General features: G+C 43.5%; 1 protein-coding gene across 1 annotated transcript in view; it reads right to left on the reverse strand.

Moving 5' to 3' along the window:
* Positions 1–2,177: 2,177 nt before the first annotated feature.
* LOC126521241 (cell adhesion molecule Dscam1-like) overlaps positions 2,178–19,628 on the reverse strand; it is a 119,779-nt gene continuing 102,328 nt past the window's right edge. Inside the window, exons 12-17 of the mRNA XM_050169888.3 lie at positions 18,988–19,222; positions 15,469–15,561; positions 11,277–11,462; positions 10,321–10,467; positions 9,315–9,469; positions 2,178–7,433 (exon numbers count right to left, since the gene is read on the reverse strand). Of these exons, the coding sequence (XP_050025845.1) occupies positions 7,296–7,433; positions 9,315–9,469; positions 10,321–10,467; positions 11,277–11,462; positions 15,469–15,561; positions 18,988–19,222 (954 nt within the window). The 3' untranslated portion in view covers positions 2,178–7,295. The remainder of the gene's footprint in view (positions 7,434–9,314; positions 9,470–10,320; positions 10,468–11,276; positions 11,463–15,468; positions 15,562–18,987; positions 19,223–19,628) is intronic.

Raw genomic sequence — 19,628 nt, forward strand, 5'->3', positions numbered from 1 at the left:
CGTTAAGAATGCAGGCAATTAAAGCTGCAAGCATGGCCAGAGAATTATGGCATTTCGGGAGAACTTCAGGATGGCTTCAGAATGGCTTCAGAATAAGTAGGAGTTTGAATGATAACTTATTTCTTCTTACTCAGTGTATTGAAATATCAAGAGTAGAAAGCAGACCGTTATATGTGGCTTCTTTAGACATTACAGGAGCGCATGACAACGTTGACCGCAACATTTTGTGGGATATTCTGGAAGGGGAAGGCTTAGGCGACGATTGTCTACAGCTTTTGAGGGAGATTTACCTAGAAAATACCGTTTGCGTTGAATGGAAAGGGATCAGGAGAGAGGAAAAAGTTGATACCAACAAGGGACTGAGGCAGGGGTGCCCTTTATCCCCACTGCTGTTTATGATGTACATGGTGACGTTGGAGAGGGCGCTAGAAGGAAGTAATATCTGGTTTAATCTCTCATACAAACAGACGGCTACAGCAGTAGAGCAGCTTCCAGGTTTGTTTTATGCGGCCGACATTATGTTGCTAGCTAAGAAGCAAAGTGAAGAGACAGGAAGGCGAGAATTTAGGTTTGAAATTTAGCGTTAAAAATCAGGTGTTATGGAATTCAATGAAACAGTGAACAGACAGTGGCAGTACAGTGCCAGGAAATTCCTCAGGTAAAAGAATACAAATTCCTTGGTACATGGATAAACGAAGGCAATATGTATATGGAAACACAAGAAAGAACAATAACAGTGAAGGGGAAGAGAAATGCAGCAATAACGAAACACAGAGCGCTACGGGGTACAATAAGTATGAGGTGTCCCGGGTTTGTGGAAAGGTGTAATGGTTCGAGGACTTACATTTGGAAATGCGGTTGTTTGCTTGAAATCAGGGGCACAATCAGGACTCGATGGCAACCAAAGGTCAGTGGGACGCCTCGCATTGGGCGGTCACGGGAAGACTACAAATGAAGCTGTGAAGGGTGATATGGGCTGGAAAGTTTGGAAGTGAGGAAAGCTCACAGTAAAATTGAGTATGAAGAACGACTGAGGGAATATGGAAGAAAGTAAATGGGCTGGGAGAGTGTTGAGGTATTTGTACAGGAAAAACATTGATTCACAGTGGAGGAAAAGAACTAGGAAGCTTACCAGCAAGTTTGCGGCCTGTAGGGTGGGCAACACAGCAACAAAGAACGTCAAGCGGAAAGTCAGAGAGGCTGAAATAATCTCATCAATGGCGGCAATGGAAAAGAAACCTGCCATGAGTAACTACTTAAGAGGAAAAAACGAAATTAGGAAAGAAACAATTTATGATAACTCAAAGGGAAGCTCATTACCTTTCAAAGCGAGATCAGGATGCCTTAGAACACTGCACATATAAAGCAAGGTATAAGAAGGAAGAAGGAGCATGTGCATCTTTTACTTTGTTTCATTTAATATTCTTTCATTCCTAAACAAAGGCGTAAGCTGGAAAAATCAGCTCAGCTCCGAAGTGTAGAGTGGTCTTGCTATCTGATTTGTAGATTTCGCTGAAATCAGAACAATAGTTAATACTCCCATCCCTCCCCCTCGTATGACTGTCCTTATATGAATACAGCCGAGAAGAAAATAAAGGGTATTGCAATACCTATATTTGTTACATTAGGCCCTGCTATCACACATTTGTCGTGCCATTAGCTCTATCGAGGGATTGTGATCATAGGTCTTGATATTTGTATTCGGAAATAAATGATGCTGTTCCCTAGATAATGTCGACAAATATGTGCGAGTCCTCTCGTCGACACAGGTGAAGTGTAAAAATGTTGAAATTTCTGCCTCATGGAGCAAACATTGCTTAAAGGATTGCCGACAGGGATCGACAGCACATTTTTTTTTCCCGTGCGCTGCCTTGCACGAAATATTATTAGACGTTTTCGATGTTATGGCTGTGGGGCTTCATGCCCCTGATGTCCACGTTTGTGCATCGCTATTAAGGTCTCACAAACAGGCACTCGCCATCGAAGTTTGCGTTATTTGTGGTCTTTATCGCGTTCAGGCGTTGGAGCATACGTATAACCATCAACGTTCTGCAGCTGCTGAAGTTGCTTAGAATGCGGATTGCACCTGCTTATTTCGTAGAAATAAACGAAAACCACAATCCAACAGCACGAGCCGTTTTTGTGATGGCGAATGCCAAATAGTACACAGGCAATCATTCGGCACCATACCCTTCTTTATTGACATGCAGACACACATAAATGCAGCACGTTATTTCACAAATATTTCATTATTTCACATCTTCAAAAGTCCAATGAGTCTCGCTTCACATAAAAGTTCAATGCAGGGTATCTACCAATCGGGAAAACCGGGAATTCTCAGGGATCTTGAATAGCCTGGAAATACTGAGGGAAAACTCAGAGAATTTGTTCTTCTATCAGGGAAAATTAGCTGTAATTTTTTTGAAAGAGAACGTAAGTCGCGCTAATGCTGGCTTCGAGTAACAGAGAAGGACCGTAATGAATCGTCTTTGTCGCCGTGTCATCAGCTGGAGGAGTTGCCAGTGTACAGTCAACAACCGATTTTCCGGACGCCTGATTTTTGGGAGATGCCGGATAATTCGGGCGGCTTCGCGGCACCACCACGTACCCCATAGAGTCAATGTATAGCAAAGCCTGCAATTTCGGACGCATGAGCCCTTCGCCCTCCGATTTTCCGGACTTTTTGCCATGACCTTAGGTACGAAACGGAATTAATCAAAGCCACCACTTACGCCATTTTGATTATCTCGCCGCCTCGAACCTGCGCTCTCGCATGCATATCCGCTGGTAGCTGTAGCCACTACCGCAGCAACGCTAGGCCTAGCGGCTTCGATGTTTGCTATTAAGCTTGTCGTTCGGTGCCGTGTTTTTTTCTGTGAAAGAATTCGCCGCTGCCGGCAATGGCACGGACTCCGCCTTTGTAATCTTCGCGATTGACTTCGAAGCTCGGAATATACGACGCAATGCATAAGGCCGGTTTCTGAAAGTCAGCTGCGCCTCAATATAGCAATGTTACGCAATGAAGCATACGCAAAGTATTGCGCTGAAGCATACTAAGAGTGTGAAGGGGCAATTGTCACTAGACGCGGTATGTATTCCTTATTATACACGCGTGCACCCGCCGTATCCTGTCACAGTACGAGTACCGATATGCCTAATAAGTGTACTGGCAGCCCTTCACAGCTTTTTCAGGCGTGGCCGGGGCGATTTGAGCCCTTCAGGGCAGTAAAAGACATGCATTCATTTTTTCGGGCTGCCCGATTTTTCGGGCGTTTTCGTGGCCCCTAGGGAGTCCGAAAAATCGGACGTTGACTCTACAACTGACCAAGAGGATGTTCCAAATGGCCCGTAGGGCGAACGTGTGGCGGAAGGAAGACGAGAACAGGAAGGACCGACGCATTGAAGAATGAACGGGAAAGGAAGTGTGCCGTCACTTCTTTGTTTTTTGAGCTCGAGCTCCTTCAAAGTGTTCACTAACGCCGAGATGCAGGTGTCCCTCATCCAAACCAAAATAAACTTTTTCAAGCAGTGAAACGCAACACTGAGGCATTGTGCGTGGGCTGAGAGCATGTCAGGAGAGTTGAGGTTGACTTTACAACTGCTGAAAAAGACTCTCACTTGTGACAAAGTTCGGGCCTCATACCAATGAGCTCACTATCAGTTCATTGCAATAGCTGATATTCGAAAATATTTGCGTCTGTATGCACTCTGTTTATTCGTATTTGAAAATGTTCGACTCTATTTGTAATGGGGCTTATCATTTTTTTTTTCGAAGATATTTTATTCGCAGTGCATTTTACTAACCCCTTCCTGCTGTTTTCTTTTTTAATAAAATAAACATTAATCCTTATTATCCTTTCTCGGACGACTCCACCGTCTGCTCTTTCGTACAAATAAAGCTTATTCTTCCTCTTTAACATGCTTACGAGAGAGTGACAGCAACGGGCGACATGGCGTCAGCCCGTCTTGACATAAAACGAAGTTCTGTGTCACTTAGCGAATTTTGCAAAGGCACTCAGGGAAAACCTGGAAAACTCAGAGAATTTGGCAATGTCAAATTGGTAGACACCCTGCAGTGGTTATTGTAAGTATCTGTGATACCGTCAAGATAAAATTCAATGCTTATTCGCTTTCTCGATGTGTAGCGACAATTGTACATACTGTTGGGATTCAGTTAGCTAGCGTTCTCTCCTGTGGGTTCTGGCTGTCGCCCGGTGCCTTTTTGGCGCTAGTAATGATGTCTCAATTCGCAATTGTACACAATGTTTCAAAATGTAGTGCGGAATATCACAGGAAATGGGTCTTTGAAGTGACGTTGCACTCAAGTCACTACTTTGCTCGAATTGCGCAGAATCAACATATATTTCTGAGGGTTTGCAGAGCTTGTGTCGAAGAGCATCGAATAAAAAGCTGAACGAAACAGACTTGTGTTTGCAATGTTCATACATGTACATACTCTTTATATGTGTGCACAAATGTATGCTAAATTTTTTATTGAACTTAAACAAATTGGAGCCTCTCATGTAGCCCTAATGACGATCGTTCTTGCGTCTAACTACTTTAATGAATCCTGTAAAATTGGTTTACAGCTTATCGCATGCACGGATAGTATTCATAAGCTTTCACAAGGCAGACCATTTGCCATTCGACAAGCTTAATTCTAAACTAAATCAATCACAATTTGCTTAAGTAAGTGTTTAAGGCACCAAAAAATACGCTGTTTGCCGCTTCGAAATTGTCTACGCGTGGTCACTGAAAAGTATTAATGTGCAAAAAGGAGTATTTTAGAGGAGTAATGGAAACAAAAGAGCGGCATCAATTAATATGCCTTCTCTTGTATTGCCGAGCGTAGTTATATGACAAACATGAAACGGACGAAAGAAAATCGTTGTAACGCGACACTCGCTAAGTACTTTCACCACATTATTCGCCCGACCCTGCGTTCTTTAGTGATCTAGGGTTGCACATTGACCGATGCTTTATGATGTATACGACTCATGACTTCAATAAGCTCCAGATGTAATAACCGCAGCGTCATTTTACGAATGCGTGATGACGATTTATTATGCGCACAGCATAGTTCCTGCTTGACTACTGGGCAATAACATTCTGCGACTAGCTGAAGTTTTATATAAGGCTCTGTAATTTTTTTGTGCTCGAATAGCTTTATATAACTCATTTACAGCACGCAGAAACGCCAACAATTAAGCGTCCGAGGTAACTTTTCTTGAGCCAGAGCATTGGTGCCCTAGTTAAGCTAAGCGATTTATCTGCGATTAAACCGCCTCTATATGTCAAATCCTTACAGCACAGCCAGAAAATTAATTAAGATAAATATGAAACTTGTTTCAGAACGCGCGTACGCCCTCATAACAGTTTCAGCTCATAGTATTGAAAAAACGGCGTTTTAAGAGGCTTTGGGCTGTCTTTGTTTGCTGCAGATGGTCAACAAAGTTTAGATCATTGCCTTTATTTTAGGCTGAAAAAATACACGTGTGAGTATGTTAAAATGTGTGTTACAAATGCAAGGAAGTGAAACATTCGCAAAAGCTGCAAGGAACCTTCTTCTTTTCATATGTTTGCAAAACATTATTGAAGTAGGGAGGTCACTGTAGAAACTATCTAGTTCAGTGCCTAAAGATAAGTTCAATGTGTGATCAGTTTGCGCATCGTATAAAAGGCTAACTCTACGTTCTAAAAAAAGCGTTACAAAGTCCGGTGGTTCATGCAAAGCTGCGAAAAAATTCGTGTCCGTTCTTATATAGCAGCCTGAAAGATGAGACTGTAACATTTATTCTGCGGAAGCCCTGAATATTTTTGCATCTTTCGTGTTAGGCAAAGGTTTAGTTGCATAAGCGTCTCACCTCAGATTGCGCAAATTGTAATTGTGCTCTCAGTGTCCTTAAATGGTGCGCAGAAGTTTTGCATTTTATTAACTGGAATGCAGGTGACTCGCATTGACCTGTGTTTTTTACCGGCGCAAAAAAGTCAAATTCAGTTTCATAAGGGACATAAAAAGGGACGGGCGTGTTCAGGAAGCAAGAAAGCCACAGAAAAAAAGAGCCACACAACAATGAAGCACGACCTTCATGTTGTTCTCCAAATTAATGCACCAGACAAACGTCATACGTCGGCTGCGCTCCATCGCAAATTTTTTGTCTAAGCGCTAAAAGCACCGAGTTTGAAGGAATCTTCAAGGACTGGAGCACTCCACCAAACACTACAATATACATACGCTTCTCAAATATCAAAGTGTTTTGCCAGACATTGACGAACACTACATTCCCGAGAACACTGACTACACGGCAGCGTTCAAAGGTATTCCTTGCACGTCCCCAGCCTTCGCTCATAGTAAAACGCGATGGATGTTTGCAAGCCCAGTCACATCTGTCTGGAACAGGGATTTTCGATCGTACAAGTGCGTACCGAGTGGTGTGCACTATTTGAATTTCGTAACCCTGTTTGAATGAGTAGTAACGAGTCCTGTAATTGAACGCTTAATGACGTCAGCACTAATAGCAGAGGTCACTGAACGGAATCTGCCCTGTTCCGTTCACCGTGTTTTATACCCTGACAAGCATGGTTTAGAGTCGCTGCCGTAGCACACGATTTAACAGCTCATTATAACTTTAAGCATTAGCACTACTGCCTTGCCGGCCACTTAAGATGCTACTGCTTGTCGCAGTAAACTGTGCTCACCGTGTCTACCGCATAAGCAATTCTATCAAAATTATAATCAGAACCAAGTTTCGTGGTTATTTTGGACACCAAAGTGTTGCGAACACATATGACGTATTAACTTGTACTTCAAAACCGTAATCGCCATATTTAGGTAATGGTATCGCTCTTTTGAGTGGTAAGCGTGTTCTGCTTTCTTACCTTATTTAGATAGCTACATTTCTTGCTTGCTAGACATCCTGCTTTTGATTGTTAAAAGGAGAACACTACCGCAAAACTCAAGCGCCACCATAACGCTGAACCTACGCGGAAGGTCTTCAAACTAGAATTCATTCCAATCATGCATCCAAAAGCTAACGTTAAGTTCACTCCTGCTATCACAAAAACTAGATAATGCATCACGAGGCGCTGTCCATGCTTCACAATATCCGTAGTTAATTATCATTGATAATTCTCTGTCACTAATCCTTCACTTACGTAGTTTTTATCAGGCAATACTTCAGCCAGATGTGACTGATACCGCATCTATGTTAAAAAGAGTGATCCGTACAAAATCAAATGAGGGTGATTTGTTCGCGATGGTATAGGCAAGCACAAAATTACGAAAAGAGGCAAGTTCATTTTTCTGGTTCTTCAACGGGCGGGTCGTCTGGCATAGAACAGGACGGACCATCGAGCAGGAAATGGCCCGCAGGAACTCTTTGCAGCTCGCCTGGCACTTTCTTCTTGAGCAGCGTATAGCAGTCCTCCACAACCTGCAATGCGTTTGAGGTGCAAGGGAATGAATGTTTAGACATCATGATATTGACACGTGTACTTATTTATCCTTTTCTCGGGGACTGCATTTCACCCACATCACACACCTTAAGGTTACCGCTTAGCGCACGACACGCCTACATGATTGGGACTTACTGGAATGTTATCGATGGTTCTATCCGTTGTCTGTTGTCACCGAAACTTGTGTAATCTGATTGTATGCGCGACGCCAATTGTATAGTACTTTCTGGAAGACACGTGGGTAACGGTGATTACTCTGGGAACTTCGATTACTCATCTATAAAAGCCGGTGGGCTTGACCGGCAGATCAGACTTGGACAATCGCCGACTGTGTTCGCCGCTATCGTTGTGCTTTGTATGTCACCTTCTTTTGTGGGCACTAGTTCGCCCAATAAAAAAAGTTAGTTAAGCTATTGTCAATCTTGCTGCTGTGTTTTTTCACCGTCACTACTAGGAGACATCTGGTAATCGCTTCCCCGTCCTTAAAGCTTTCTTATCGTGATTTCTTTAGCCTCCGAAATCTCAAGCCAATATATCATAGCACGAGATGGGAAAACTCTGCACTGCGCCAGTATGATGAGGTAATGCTGAACCTCTAGCTTAGTTCTTTTGTGTTCCTATACCGGTTTTTTTTTAAAATTCTTTTGTCATACGCAATTTAAAAAGAAGTCGCCTGTGGTAAATAGCACAATTCTAGTCATAGATCTGGATTACTCAAAGAGGCGGGTATTACTTGCACGAGAAAATGAAGTGAGTGGTCAACTAAAGCACGAACATTTAGTAATTGTTTATTTAATTACTTACTTTACGGCACATATTGCAACTTATGAATTGTAGCCGCTGAGTTCGCAAGCCGTATACACTTGAAACTGATTCTCTAGATGACACCAGTTTCTAGGTATTTATTCCCGAACTTGGGGACAAAATAAATAGGCGTCTCAGTCACTTCTGTCTTTCACTGCATAAAAGGACGTTTATTTTTTTCCCGCAAATCTGATTGCGCATATCTCCAAATCGGTGCCATCCTCAGTATTCACTCTAAGTGGATATGCCGTGCAATCTCACCGGCTACGACTCGTAAATTGCAATATGTGCCAAAGTTATTAATCACTTTATATACGTTAAAGCTTAATTAGCAAGTTTTCCGTAATTATTTGATTATTGATTTCGATTTGTCGTGCAAGTAAAGTCTTCGAGTAATCCAGCTTCGAGTAAAGCCGCTTCGAGTAATCCAGCTCAAGGACTGCAATTACACTATCTTCGAGTAAAGCCGCTTCGAGTAATCCAGCTCAAGGACTGCAATTACACTATCTGCCACAGGCGATTTTATATTTTGTATAATATAAAAAAAAAAGACGCCCCGTATATGCTTCCGAATCGTTCCCAACATTATTAGCTTTACACTTCGTTGGCTTACGATTACGTTTGTCGCACGTTAGGCTTTGTCTCGGGTTTTTAAGTATCCGACCAGCAACGCTTTATTTTAGGAAATAAGCTGGAATAACAAAAAAATGTCACAATTTTGATACATATATGTTTTTGTCCTTGAATGATTTCTCCAAGGCCTTCACCAAAGTAATTTGCCCACGGGAGTGTTTGAAAGGACCTTTAGTGAGCATATAACGATGAAGTGTATTGAATATGTCGTGAATTTTATTTATATCGGCTTGTCTTTTATACTTGGGAAATCAAGTATCCGCTCTACATACTAATCATTAGAAAGCCCGAGCTGCGGCCTCGGCCAAAGAGCATGAGCCGTTTCTTAGGTGTAGAGCATTGGATATTTGAAAGCAAAAACGTATGACACAGCAAAAGCTCCGAACAGGATTGTAACTAGAGAACCGAAGTGCGAGATTAACCTTAGGGGGGCATTCGACGACATCCTCCATGTCCCAAGGGACGTCGTAGGCCTCTTCCACCCTCCTTCGAATGGTGGTCCTGGCGATGGTCGCGTACTCCTGATCCGGCCACATGTGCTTGGGAAGAGTCGCACTGTGGTAGATGATTGGGTGCTCTGAAAACGGTGGCGACGACTGCGGTCACATTTTCTCCGCCCAGAGCAGAAGACGTGCGCTTGCGGATTCCAAAATGACGAACGCGAGCACACAAACGCCTACAGTCCTTCACCAGCGCTGTCGCTAAGTCCTGAAGCGCTAGCGTACACCCTCATCCGCAAAAGCTAAGCGCGCGCGGTAGTCATGAAGCGAGCATTATACAGAAGCCCACGCTCACATGTACACATCGAGCGGACAGGGCGATGCACTGGGGCAACGCGCCCGGCGTGACACAGTGAGCGACGCCGATGATGCAATCGGCGTGGCCCGGTGTAATGCGGCGCCGCCGTGACGTAATCCAATGTTACCGCCATGTTACTCCTCCTCACTCCTTGGCTTATTTTCTTCCTCTTAGCCTCCACGCACTTCCCGATCTTTTCCGTCCGTTTTCTGTGATAACGCACAGCTCCGAGCGCTCTTGAATGGTCCGTGTAGTGTTGTCGCTTTAAAACACTTGTGGTTGGGTCTATAGCTGAATATAAAATTGATACGAGCTGCATGACATGTGATGAGGGGGTCAGTAGATGAGCTGACGGGCAAAATAGTAAGGTAAACGCTAACATTTCGGCTTGTTGGTAAAGTATATTTAGAAGGGAACAGCGCAAGCAAAGACCGCGGGTAGCGAAGGAACGCACGTGCCTTTTCTCTGTCTCCTTTGTCTGTATTCGCGTTAGCAGGCTGCTATTGCGTCGCTAGACTAACATCAGTGCTGGAATTCACTTCACTGAAAGGCAAATAGATAAATAGCCGGCCATAGCAACCTGTAGTGCTGGTTATTTACTTTTCTGTCTACAGTTTGAACGTGTCGTACCTTTTTCTGGGGACGTGATTTTCTTGTAGAAGATCCAAGCCACAGCTATTGAGGTGAAGATTATTAAGAGGGATGCGATCACAGGGCCAATGATTCGAGCGTTCAGAAGGTATCTGGTGCCTTCATCCGTCCTCTGCGGCAAGGGCTCTGTGGTAGCGCCAATGAAAGAATTGTCGCCATTCGTTAGAAAAATAGGAATCTTTCTTTTTCGAAAAAAACGCGTTATGTAGCAAGAACAGGTTAATGTAGTTCGAAGTTAGCATAAATATATTTCTCCGGAAGTATACATTGAATTGTACTAAAGGATGCAGTCGGATACTTGTGGCGCTTTAGCTATATCTCACTTTTTGGCAAATCAATGAACTTATTATCTCTTTTGTTTGCTCAATAAATCCTTCAATGTGACCATTATGGAGTGAGTTTCTTATGACTGTTGCGTGCACATTATGTAGACCCAATTCCACTGTGGCGAAAGGTGGAAATATTCGCATCCCAATTATGTGTGAAATGTATCGTGTTTTTTCTCTGCCTAAAGCATAACTGTCTAAGCTGGAACATACTGACATGGTCCGGCTTTCGAAGATGTTGTCGGTGCACTTAATATTTTTATAGTGTACAGCAAGCTCGATGACGGCACTTAGGTGTTGTTTTCTTGCTATTTAAAGCAAATTCCAATTTATCTCAGATAATGTTAAATTATGCGAGTTGGCACGGAATTCATTACAAGGGCGATATTTCCTCTTTTTTTTTTTTTTCAGGGCTAATAACCAATTATCGCTCACTGGACCTGCTTCTTGTGTTAAGGGAATATAATTGAGAAAGCGTTGTCTTGGATGCTTTTTTCAGGCAGCCAGCGAAAACGCCAGTTGTTATCATTCGACTAGCTGCGTTCTGAGCCTATGTATACCTTTGAAGGCAACGTGTAGCGAGCCTGTTCTAGTAAAGCTGAAACTCACGCTCTCCAGTGGTCTCGAAAAGCACCGGATCTGATGGATCGCCGCGGCCGTACATGTTGTATGCCGACAGGACCACCTCGTACGGCGTCGTTCTGCTCAGGCTGTCCAGCGAGAGCGTGTGCGTATGCGACGGAAAGTAGACGGAGCGCCAGTAGCCGCCCCGTTCCCGATAGTCCAGCACGTACTCTGCGCATTGAAGGGGACCACATGTGCAACTTAGTGGCGCAGAGAGGGGCGAGACAGAAAGAAAGTGACGAGAGGGGAAGGTCAACCAGGCTGAGCCCGGTGCACAGGGCAGAGGGAGAAAGCGGACAAAAAAGGAAGGAAAGGAGCTAATGCACGCACGCACACACACGTTCAAAAGAACGATCTCAAAAAGCCTAGAAGTTGTTGTTTCGTTTCACAAAGCAGTAAGAAAACAACTCATCCGAAATCGAAGGAGCGTGAATTCTCGTTTTCTAGACTAAAGCGGGGCTGAAGCAGGCCGAAAGGCTGGACACTACTGTAGAAAATAACTTCCCGCTTTTAGGCAGGAAGGCTTATTATACACAGCCCTAGGCTTATGGGGTCAATACTGTCGTGATGAAATACAACGACGACGACGACGATGATAATGATGATGATAATGATACCTACTGATCCCCCTTCGAAACGGTGCGGCGATAAAGAGTTGCCTACCCTGCTTGCGCTAATGAGGCATTATACAGGATCTCCCACGTAACTTCAGCCAAATTTTAAATATATGCAAATGCCACGTAGCTGGATAGAACAAAGGTAGTGTTGTTTGCCGTCGCTTGGAGATACTCAGATTACGTTTGAATACCACCTGATTACATTAGTCTTAATTAATCAACTTCCTAAACAATAAAATTCGATGAAAATGTTAATGGAGCAAATTGTAGAGCAACATGAGAAACTCCCGATACAGCTTTCTGTTGCTGAATACGTGCTACACAAAAGTGTTTTTCCGAGCGTGAAAGAAGCCCGCGAATACACGCAAAATTGCCGCGCGAATGACCGCTCGAGGCACTTTGCGTGTATTCGCGGGCTTCTTTCACGCTCGGAAAACATTTTTGTGTACACTCTTAAACGTCGTATCTTGGCACAGAACTACAATCGTCATCTGTCTTGCTTCCGTTTCCTTTCTTGAAGACGCAGCGCTAGCTACTTTCCTGTCGAGAATGATTGGTTATGCTGATGACACACATTCCGTTCTTTACTTGGAAGTACCGGGCTCGCAGCGTTAAAAAAAATGAAATGCGGACAAAAGACAGATGACGATTATTGTGTTGCAAGATACGACCCAAAGGGTGCAATTTTGTTTGAGAGTAGCACGTATTGAGCAACAGAAAGCTGTATCGTAAGTTTTTCATGTTGCCCTGCAAATTTCTCATTGACATTTTTCATCTAATTATAATAATTAGGCTGATCAATTAATTAAGAATTATTATCTAATTAAGATGTATGCAAAAAAATAATCTGAGTATCTACAAGAGACGGCTAACAACATTACTTTGGTTCGGTCCAGCTACGTGGCATCTGCATATCTTTAATGTTTGGCTCAAGTTACGTGGGACACCCTGTATATATGCATAACATTCTACCATTTTCTTTTTAGCATTAGCATATGCTTTGTTCGGGTGAAGCCGTCAATGTGTAGCGGTAACATATTGAACTTGTCGCCATTGCCTGAATACGAGTGCTGTTAAGTAACGATCTTTAAGTTCTTGAGAGGCAGAATGTTATACTATACAACGCGCCTTGTACCTTTTTCATTATTTGTGGGTGTCTGAACGATGGCAAGGGAGATGAAGTTATGGCTCGAATAGTTCAGCGCGACCCTGCAGAACCGACATTTAATTTTCGCGTCAAGGATAGGTTAGGGGTTACTGAACTCGTGTAGGAAGTCGTGTATCTGTCTCGGAAGATACATGAAAGTCAGTGCGTGGATAGGAGACGTCCAAATAGCACCAATGGACGGGCTGCAAAGCACATCTGTTGCGGCACAAATAGACGTCAAGTGCGAACTCTCCTTGCGGCGTGGCCTTTATCAATTTCATTGCCATTTTGCAGCTGTTGAGGCGAGTTTCTCGTGAGGCGTTGAAGGGGGGGGGGGGGGGTATCAAATGCCAATGAAAGAGCAGCCGGCAGTGCATCCGACGAGGGAAGCGGCACTATGATCACGTCGGTGATGAATCATCAATAAGAAGAGCCAGCAAACAGAAGCATAGTACTTCCGAATGGTGTGAGAATTCGCTCATACAGCTCCACTGTCTTCGATATATCAGTCGCTCAGATTGGTATACATATGCGGAGGATTTTATTTTTGTTTATTTATTTTATCATTGATATATATTTATTCGTTGCTTTATTACATTGAGAAATTGAGCAGCCGAGACTCTCTAGCTCGATATCTCCAAAGCTAGCCGTGCATAACAGAACAGAACATAATTTCCGACAGTGATATGCAAATCATCGATACGTACGACTGCAAAGGACGGAACAAAGCTTCGGATGGACAAAGATATATTGCCGTGTTTGTCCTAAACCTCGTGGCGTCGCATGCATGGTTCACTGCCGTTTGAGCTATTTTCCCAGCAACCTGCTTCAGGACACTCTGCGAATAATTGCGTTGTGTTCGTCGTGTCCCCGTATGAGAGTGGCCTGATTTGAACGCGCTTTATGGGAGTTGGAATGAAGTTCAAACACGGCACGCAGCTTGCTGTAACCCACGAAATAAATCGATATAAAGGAAACGACGGGCTGATATGTTTTGGTTGGTAAGAGAAGACGCGGGATAAAGCACAACGCTCCGATTTCAAGCTCAACATACGTTAACGCGGCATCTAAGTGTCTGATGAGAGTTTTTGTACTTGCCTGGGTATTTGCAGTGCGCCAAGCCGAAGTAGTGTGGCGGTTCAAGCGCGTGGGGATGAAAATGGCTGACATAAGTTCTGTTACAGATTTTTGCGAAGCTGGTGGAAGTCAAGGAATAAGCGCTTCTACTTTTAAAAAGAATACATATCGCACGACGTTGCACCAAAGAACGACAATATCAGAAATCAACGTATGCACAAGGCTAGGTAAAAGAAAAAATACGAGATGCGAGAGGTTAAAAAAATTATTGCGTCGCGAAAAGGGGCAATGTTTGGTACTGGGCCAAGCGAAAATATTTGGTAGACGTGAGCTTTCATCAGTGATTCATATATGTATCAGCTGTGACGTGATGACGTAAGTTATTTCAAAGATTTCGAGAGGAAGCTCATGAAAAAAAATATATATGGCATACCTGACTCTATATAGCACACCTTTTTGAATAGGAATTTCAGAAAACTGTCAACCTATATATGTAACAAATTCGCGTCTTCCATGAACTAACACGTCCACTCTGCACACTTTAAAAGTTAACAAACGAATGCTACAGAATGGCCTTTATATTTTTGTTGGGATTGTGTAGACTTGTAAAATTGCTACACCCCTTTGAGCTTTCCTGTTATTCAACTTTTGTGAGACTTCAATATTTCCATAAAAATTTACTCCGACCTGCGGGAATAATTTCGAGCTTTTCAAATCTGCAACAAAATTTGTACACGCGTGTTTAGCATTTGTCTAACAAGACCAATTCCCCGTCTTGTTTGTGTTTGAACAGCATTCGAGGCTAGATAATGCTCGCTTAAACACCGGACTAAAGCGTGCTCAGTGCTACGTTGCGTCCACGCGGTACAACTGGGATTAGCCCGAGAAAGCTGCTAGAAGCTTCTGTTAATCAGGAAATGCATCCGGGAGCCTTGTGTCAATCGCCATTGGGAAATTTTGATCTCACGGTGAGGCTGATGACTAGGATATACGTTGTTACTTTCTTATTCCTGCAGCTGCTAGATACGTGCGCGCAGTGCCGAGGTACGTTACCTATCACGTTTCGTTAGTTTCGCTAATCTGCCCGTTCGCAATGCCGCAGTTCCTACAATTACAGTATTTATGAGTAGCCGAGCTGTCCTAATCAAAACCTAGAAAGCTTGCGTTCAAAGCATGCAACAATACCACCATGCAATTCAGTTCTCATTATGACTCGAGGCTTTTTTTCAGTCACGTATAAAGAAAACCGGACAACAAGCAGAATTATTTTACGGAATACTTCATAATTATTGATTTCCTTGTAGTTGAAGCACCATAAAGAAAACGACCAGCTTACGTGTTAAGCTCCTTCGTTTCCTCTCCTTTATGGTAAATGTTGCAGAACAGCATGTGACACTGCTGACGCTGAAGACAGGTGCCACTGGGAGGTCTGGTAAAATATGGTGCAATCGAAAAAAAAAATATATTAGGCTTGTGTCGTACATAGATATTGTTAGAGAGATCGTTTTGAATGAACAACTTAGTTAACGTAGTTTACTGTTATTATGTCAATCGAAGTACAACTGAAAGCCTTAGATGCAGGCTGGCAACTGCCTGCGGGAGAACATAGCCTGCCTGCCTCATAGCAGAGGGGATAGAAAAAGCACAGCAAAGGGTAACTAAGAATCTCAAAATGTAATAAGAAAGGAGAAGAGAGCGACACGTACACCAGAATTGTGGTAGACGTACTGAATGAATGCAGGTAGGAATAAAGTTGCTGTTGCTGAAAACAGCATCAAAGTCTGTAAAGGTATACTATATAATACAATTCCTAACATGGTAAAATGGTAGCTATGAAAATGCTTATGAATATTTGCTTTAATGACGTTTTCAAATGCACGTCATTGTTAGTGGTTACCAGAACCTCTGTATTACTTTGCAGTCAGCCATAAGTACAGCGTATTTGTCTCCGCATCATTTGGTTTATTACTTTACGAAGACGTTCCCGAGAAAGCAAAAGAGAACGCGTGACTAGCATTGAATATTATGAAGTTCACCTGGCTTCCGCCATACGAAGTCACTGCACTGCAATTTCTAGTTACAGAGCTTGTGGGAAGGCACGCTAGCATGCCGTTCGGTTGTGTACTGGGTGGCTGCTTCTACGTGCCTACGTGTGCTTCAAGAATTGATAGGCGTTTTGATTGTATGGCAGTTTTTAATTTATCTCATGATGGTATCGTCCAGCAAGCTGTAATAAATATCAAAATAATAAATATCAAAATAAATATCGAAATAATAAAGTAATAAATATCAAGATTTGTTCTGCAATATTTTCACAGCTGAAAAATTGCGTCCTCCTGTTTGTTATAAGCATTTTCTTGCTGCAACGGCATTACTCACTAAACAAAATCTTTAAAAAGAAGAATAGAGCTTTATAACATTGTAGCGTTAGTTCCTCGGTGAAGAACCAATGCCCCATTCGGTCATAGTAGAGATATCGTCATCATAATCATCATCATCATTATCCTACTTTATCTCCACTGCAGGACGAACTGTATTCTGACTAGCGCCTGCGAATTTGTTAATCTCATCACCCCAGCTAGTCTTCTGCCATCCTCGACTGCGCTTGTCAGTTGCAACCATTTTCACATATCGCCGACTGAAGACATCGCAGCTGAAGGCGACGAAGGGACTACTTCGGTTTATGAAGGATACGGGCTTGGACAAGCGACTGTGACAGTGATGTCACGTACCACACAAGAGTGACAGACTGTAACCAACGATGTGTGTGCCGTGTTATGTGCCCTCTATCTCTTCTCCCCATCTTTCATCCCCCCCATCCCCCTCCCATGTGTAGGGTAGCAAACCGGTTAGGCAAAACTGGTTAACCTCCCTGCCTTCCTTCTCCACTTTTTTCCTTCCTTCCTTCGACTGCGCTTCCCTTCCCTTGGAAACAAACAAATGATTGAGGGCCTTAACAGAGAGAGTGTAAGAGTGGGGTTGCAGATTAATATGAAGAAAACAAAAGTAATGATCAGTAGCTTGGCAAGAGAACAAGATTTCAGGATCGCCAGACAGCCTGTGTGAAGGAATACGTTTAATTAGGTCAATTACTCACAGGGGACCCTGATCATGAGAAGGAAATTTACAGAAGACTAAAAATGGGTTGGGACGCACACAGCAGACATTGTCAGATCCTGACTGGAAGCTTACCATTATCATTAAAAATAAAGGTGTGCAACCAGTGCATTGCACCGGTGCTAACATATGGGGCAGGAACTTGGAGACCGACAAAGAAGCTTGAGAACAAGTTAAGGACTGCGCAAAGAGTGATGGAACCAGTTGGGCGTAACGTTAAGAGACCGGGAGAGAGCGGTGTGGATCAGAGTGCAGACGGGGATAGCCGGTATTGTTATTGACATTAAGAGAAAGAAATGGGGCTGAGTAGGCCATGTAATGCGTAGGTTAGATAACCGTGGACCATTGGGGTTACAGAAAATTGTAGAGACAGTATACGCTTATGTCCTAAATATTTCCGGCCTTCTTGTTGATAACATTATTGAGGTACAGTTCACACTCATAATAAAACAAACGTATTTGCCAACTCGTAAAGATTTGTACTGCACGAACAATGATTTGTCTATGTAAAATATTGTGCGGATTCCATGAACTGTGGGAATCGATATAAGCGAAGCCTTCTGTGCTGTTTGCGTTAATTGACGAAAATTGGCAGTGATGTTTACAGCGAATCGTTAAGTTCATCAGTGTTTAGTTTTATACTAGAGTGCTGAGTTAATGTTAAACATTACTTGCGTGCACCACTTGTATTTGTCTACGCAGTACAGAGAACGCATAGAGAGAGAGCTGTTTGTTTGAAGCGTATTGTGCACCATTGTTCTGCTAGAAAATTATAACTGTCATTGCCTCACTTGGCGCAACGAATCATGACATAATTAAGTGCTACACTTTAATAAAATTATGGGGCGTTACGTGCCAAGCACTCAATCTGATTTCGAACATCTATAGTTTTTTAAGGCACACCCAAATCTAAGTACATGAGTGTTTTTTTTTTGCATTTCACCCTCGTCGACATGCGGCTTCCGCGTTCGGAATCGAACCCGCGACCTCGTGCAACATCATAGCCACAAGCTACTAGGGTGGGTACAGAAGCGTCGAATTAATGGGCGGCCGCTTCCATAGTGTCCTATATATAGACGCTGCGGTGTTTAATGCAGCTTTGCATTCGCACGCTCTACGTCAGTTGCCCACTTGACAAATTTGCATGGTGTTTATTTTTCAGAAACCTTCCATAGCGTACATTAAATTAGGGTTTATCCAGTTTTTAAACAACTGCTGCCGTGTCTAGCAGTCATGTTCTTTTTTTCCTTCTTGCGTCGCCTTTTCTCTCTCCCGTCCTCCCCCAGTATATGCGAGCTGCGAGTGAAGAGCGGCAAGGCTGTTATTTGTTCGTTTTGTGACTGCGGCGGTTCTACCCATTCTCTACCTCCTCTCCCTACTTATTCTCTACTATTCTATCAGCCTACCCTATAAATTGTTGCCCGTTAGTACGAATGTAAGCGCTGCAATTTCTGCAAACCTTTTGAGGGTGGTCACGGATAATTGCAGCTGTCAGGAAGGTATTGTGGCTGTGCCCAGGGCGCTCCACAGGGCATTGTGACGACGTGATGGAAAGGTCCAAACGAGTTTTTCACGCCGCCTTTCCTCTCTGCCACGCTCCTGCCATGTATACGGCAAGAGCGGGAGGTGGCTCTACCACCTCCCGACGCGGCGTGCATGACAGCGACACCAGAGCAGTGGAAAAGTCGAAGGAAGAGGCAAACCTTTAATACGGTTATAAGAAAACCAAGATGTGTACCTTCCTCGAGCGTGGTGAAGTCCAGCTGATGAGATGACGGGCTTGGTCCGGCCGAGTTGAAGGTCTGCACGACTGCGGCGTAGCGGGTGTTCGGTCGCAATGCACGCAGGGCAGCTTGGGTCGCGTCAACGCCCGTCACGGTCTGGTACGTGTATGGCAGCATCGGGGAGTCGTAGGCGCGATGTCCGACGTGGTAACCCTGTATCTTGCCATTCTGGTGCTCTTTTGGCGGTGCCTTGGTAGATGGAAGGCGATGACGCTTGCAAAGGTATCTCAGTAATAATATTAACATAAAGTACGACAGGAGAGATATAGTGTGGATTCGGAATGCGTCGAATGCAGAGCGAAGAGACAGGTGACGAGGAAGGAAATACAGGACGAAGTTTAGAGCTGATCTTCCCTTCACACTCGTCCTAAGATGTATTCCGTATCATTTTCTATTTGTAGCTACTTTTGCAGGAGAGCGCGCATCGACTGTTGTTTTCTGAAAGACGGTATTTATTCCACGCAGTCTATGTGCGCTAGGACTCAAGACAAAAAGTTTCACACTCTCACGTTGTTAACGTTATATGTGCACATTTTTCGTTCATTGGAGGAACACAGCGCTTTCCTGGCTATTCGCAAGCTTTCTGCTATGTTCT

This window comes from Dermacentor andersoni, chromosome 6 (genome assembly GCF_023375885.2).
Source record: "Dermacentor andersoni chromosome 6, qqDerAnde1_hic_scaffold, whole genome shotgun sequence".
Classification (NCBI taxonomy): Eukaryota; Metazoa; Arthropoda; class Arachnida; order Ixodida; family Ixodidae; genus Dermacentor; species Dermacentor andersoni.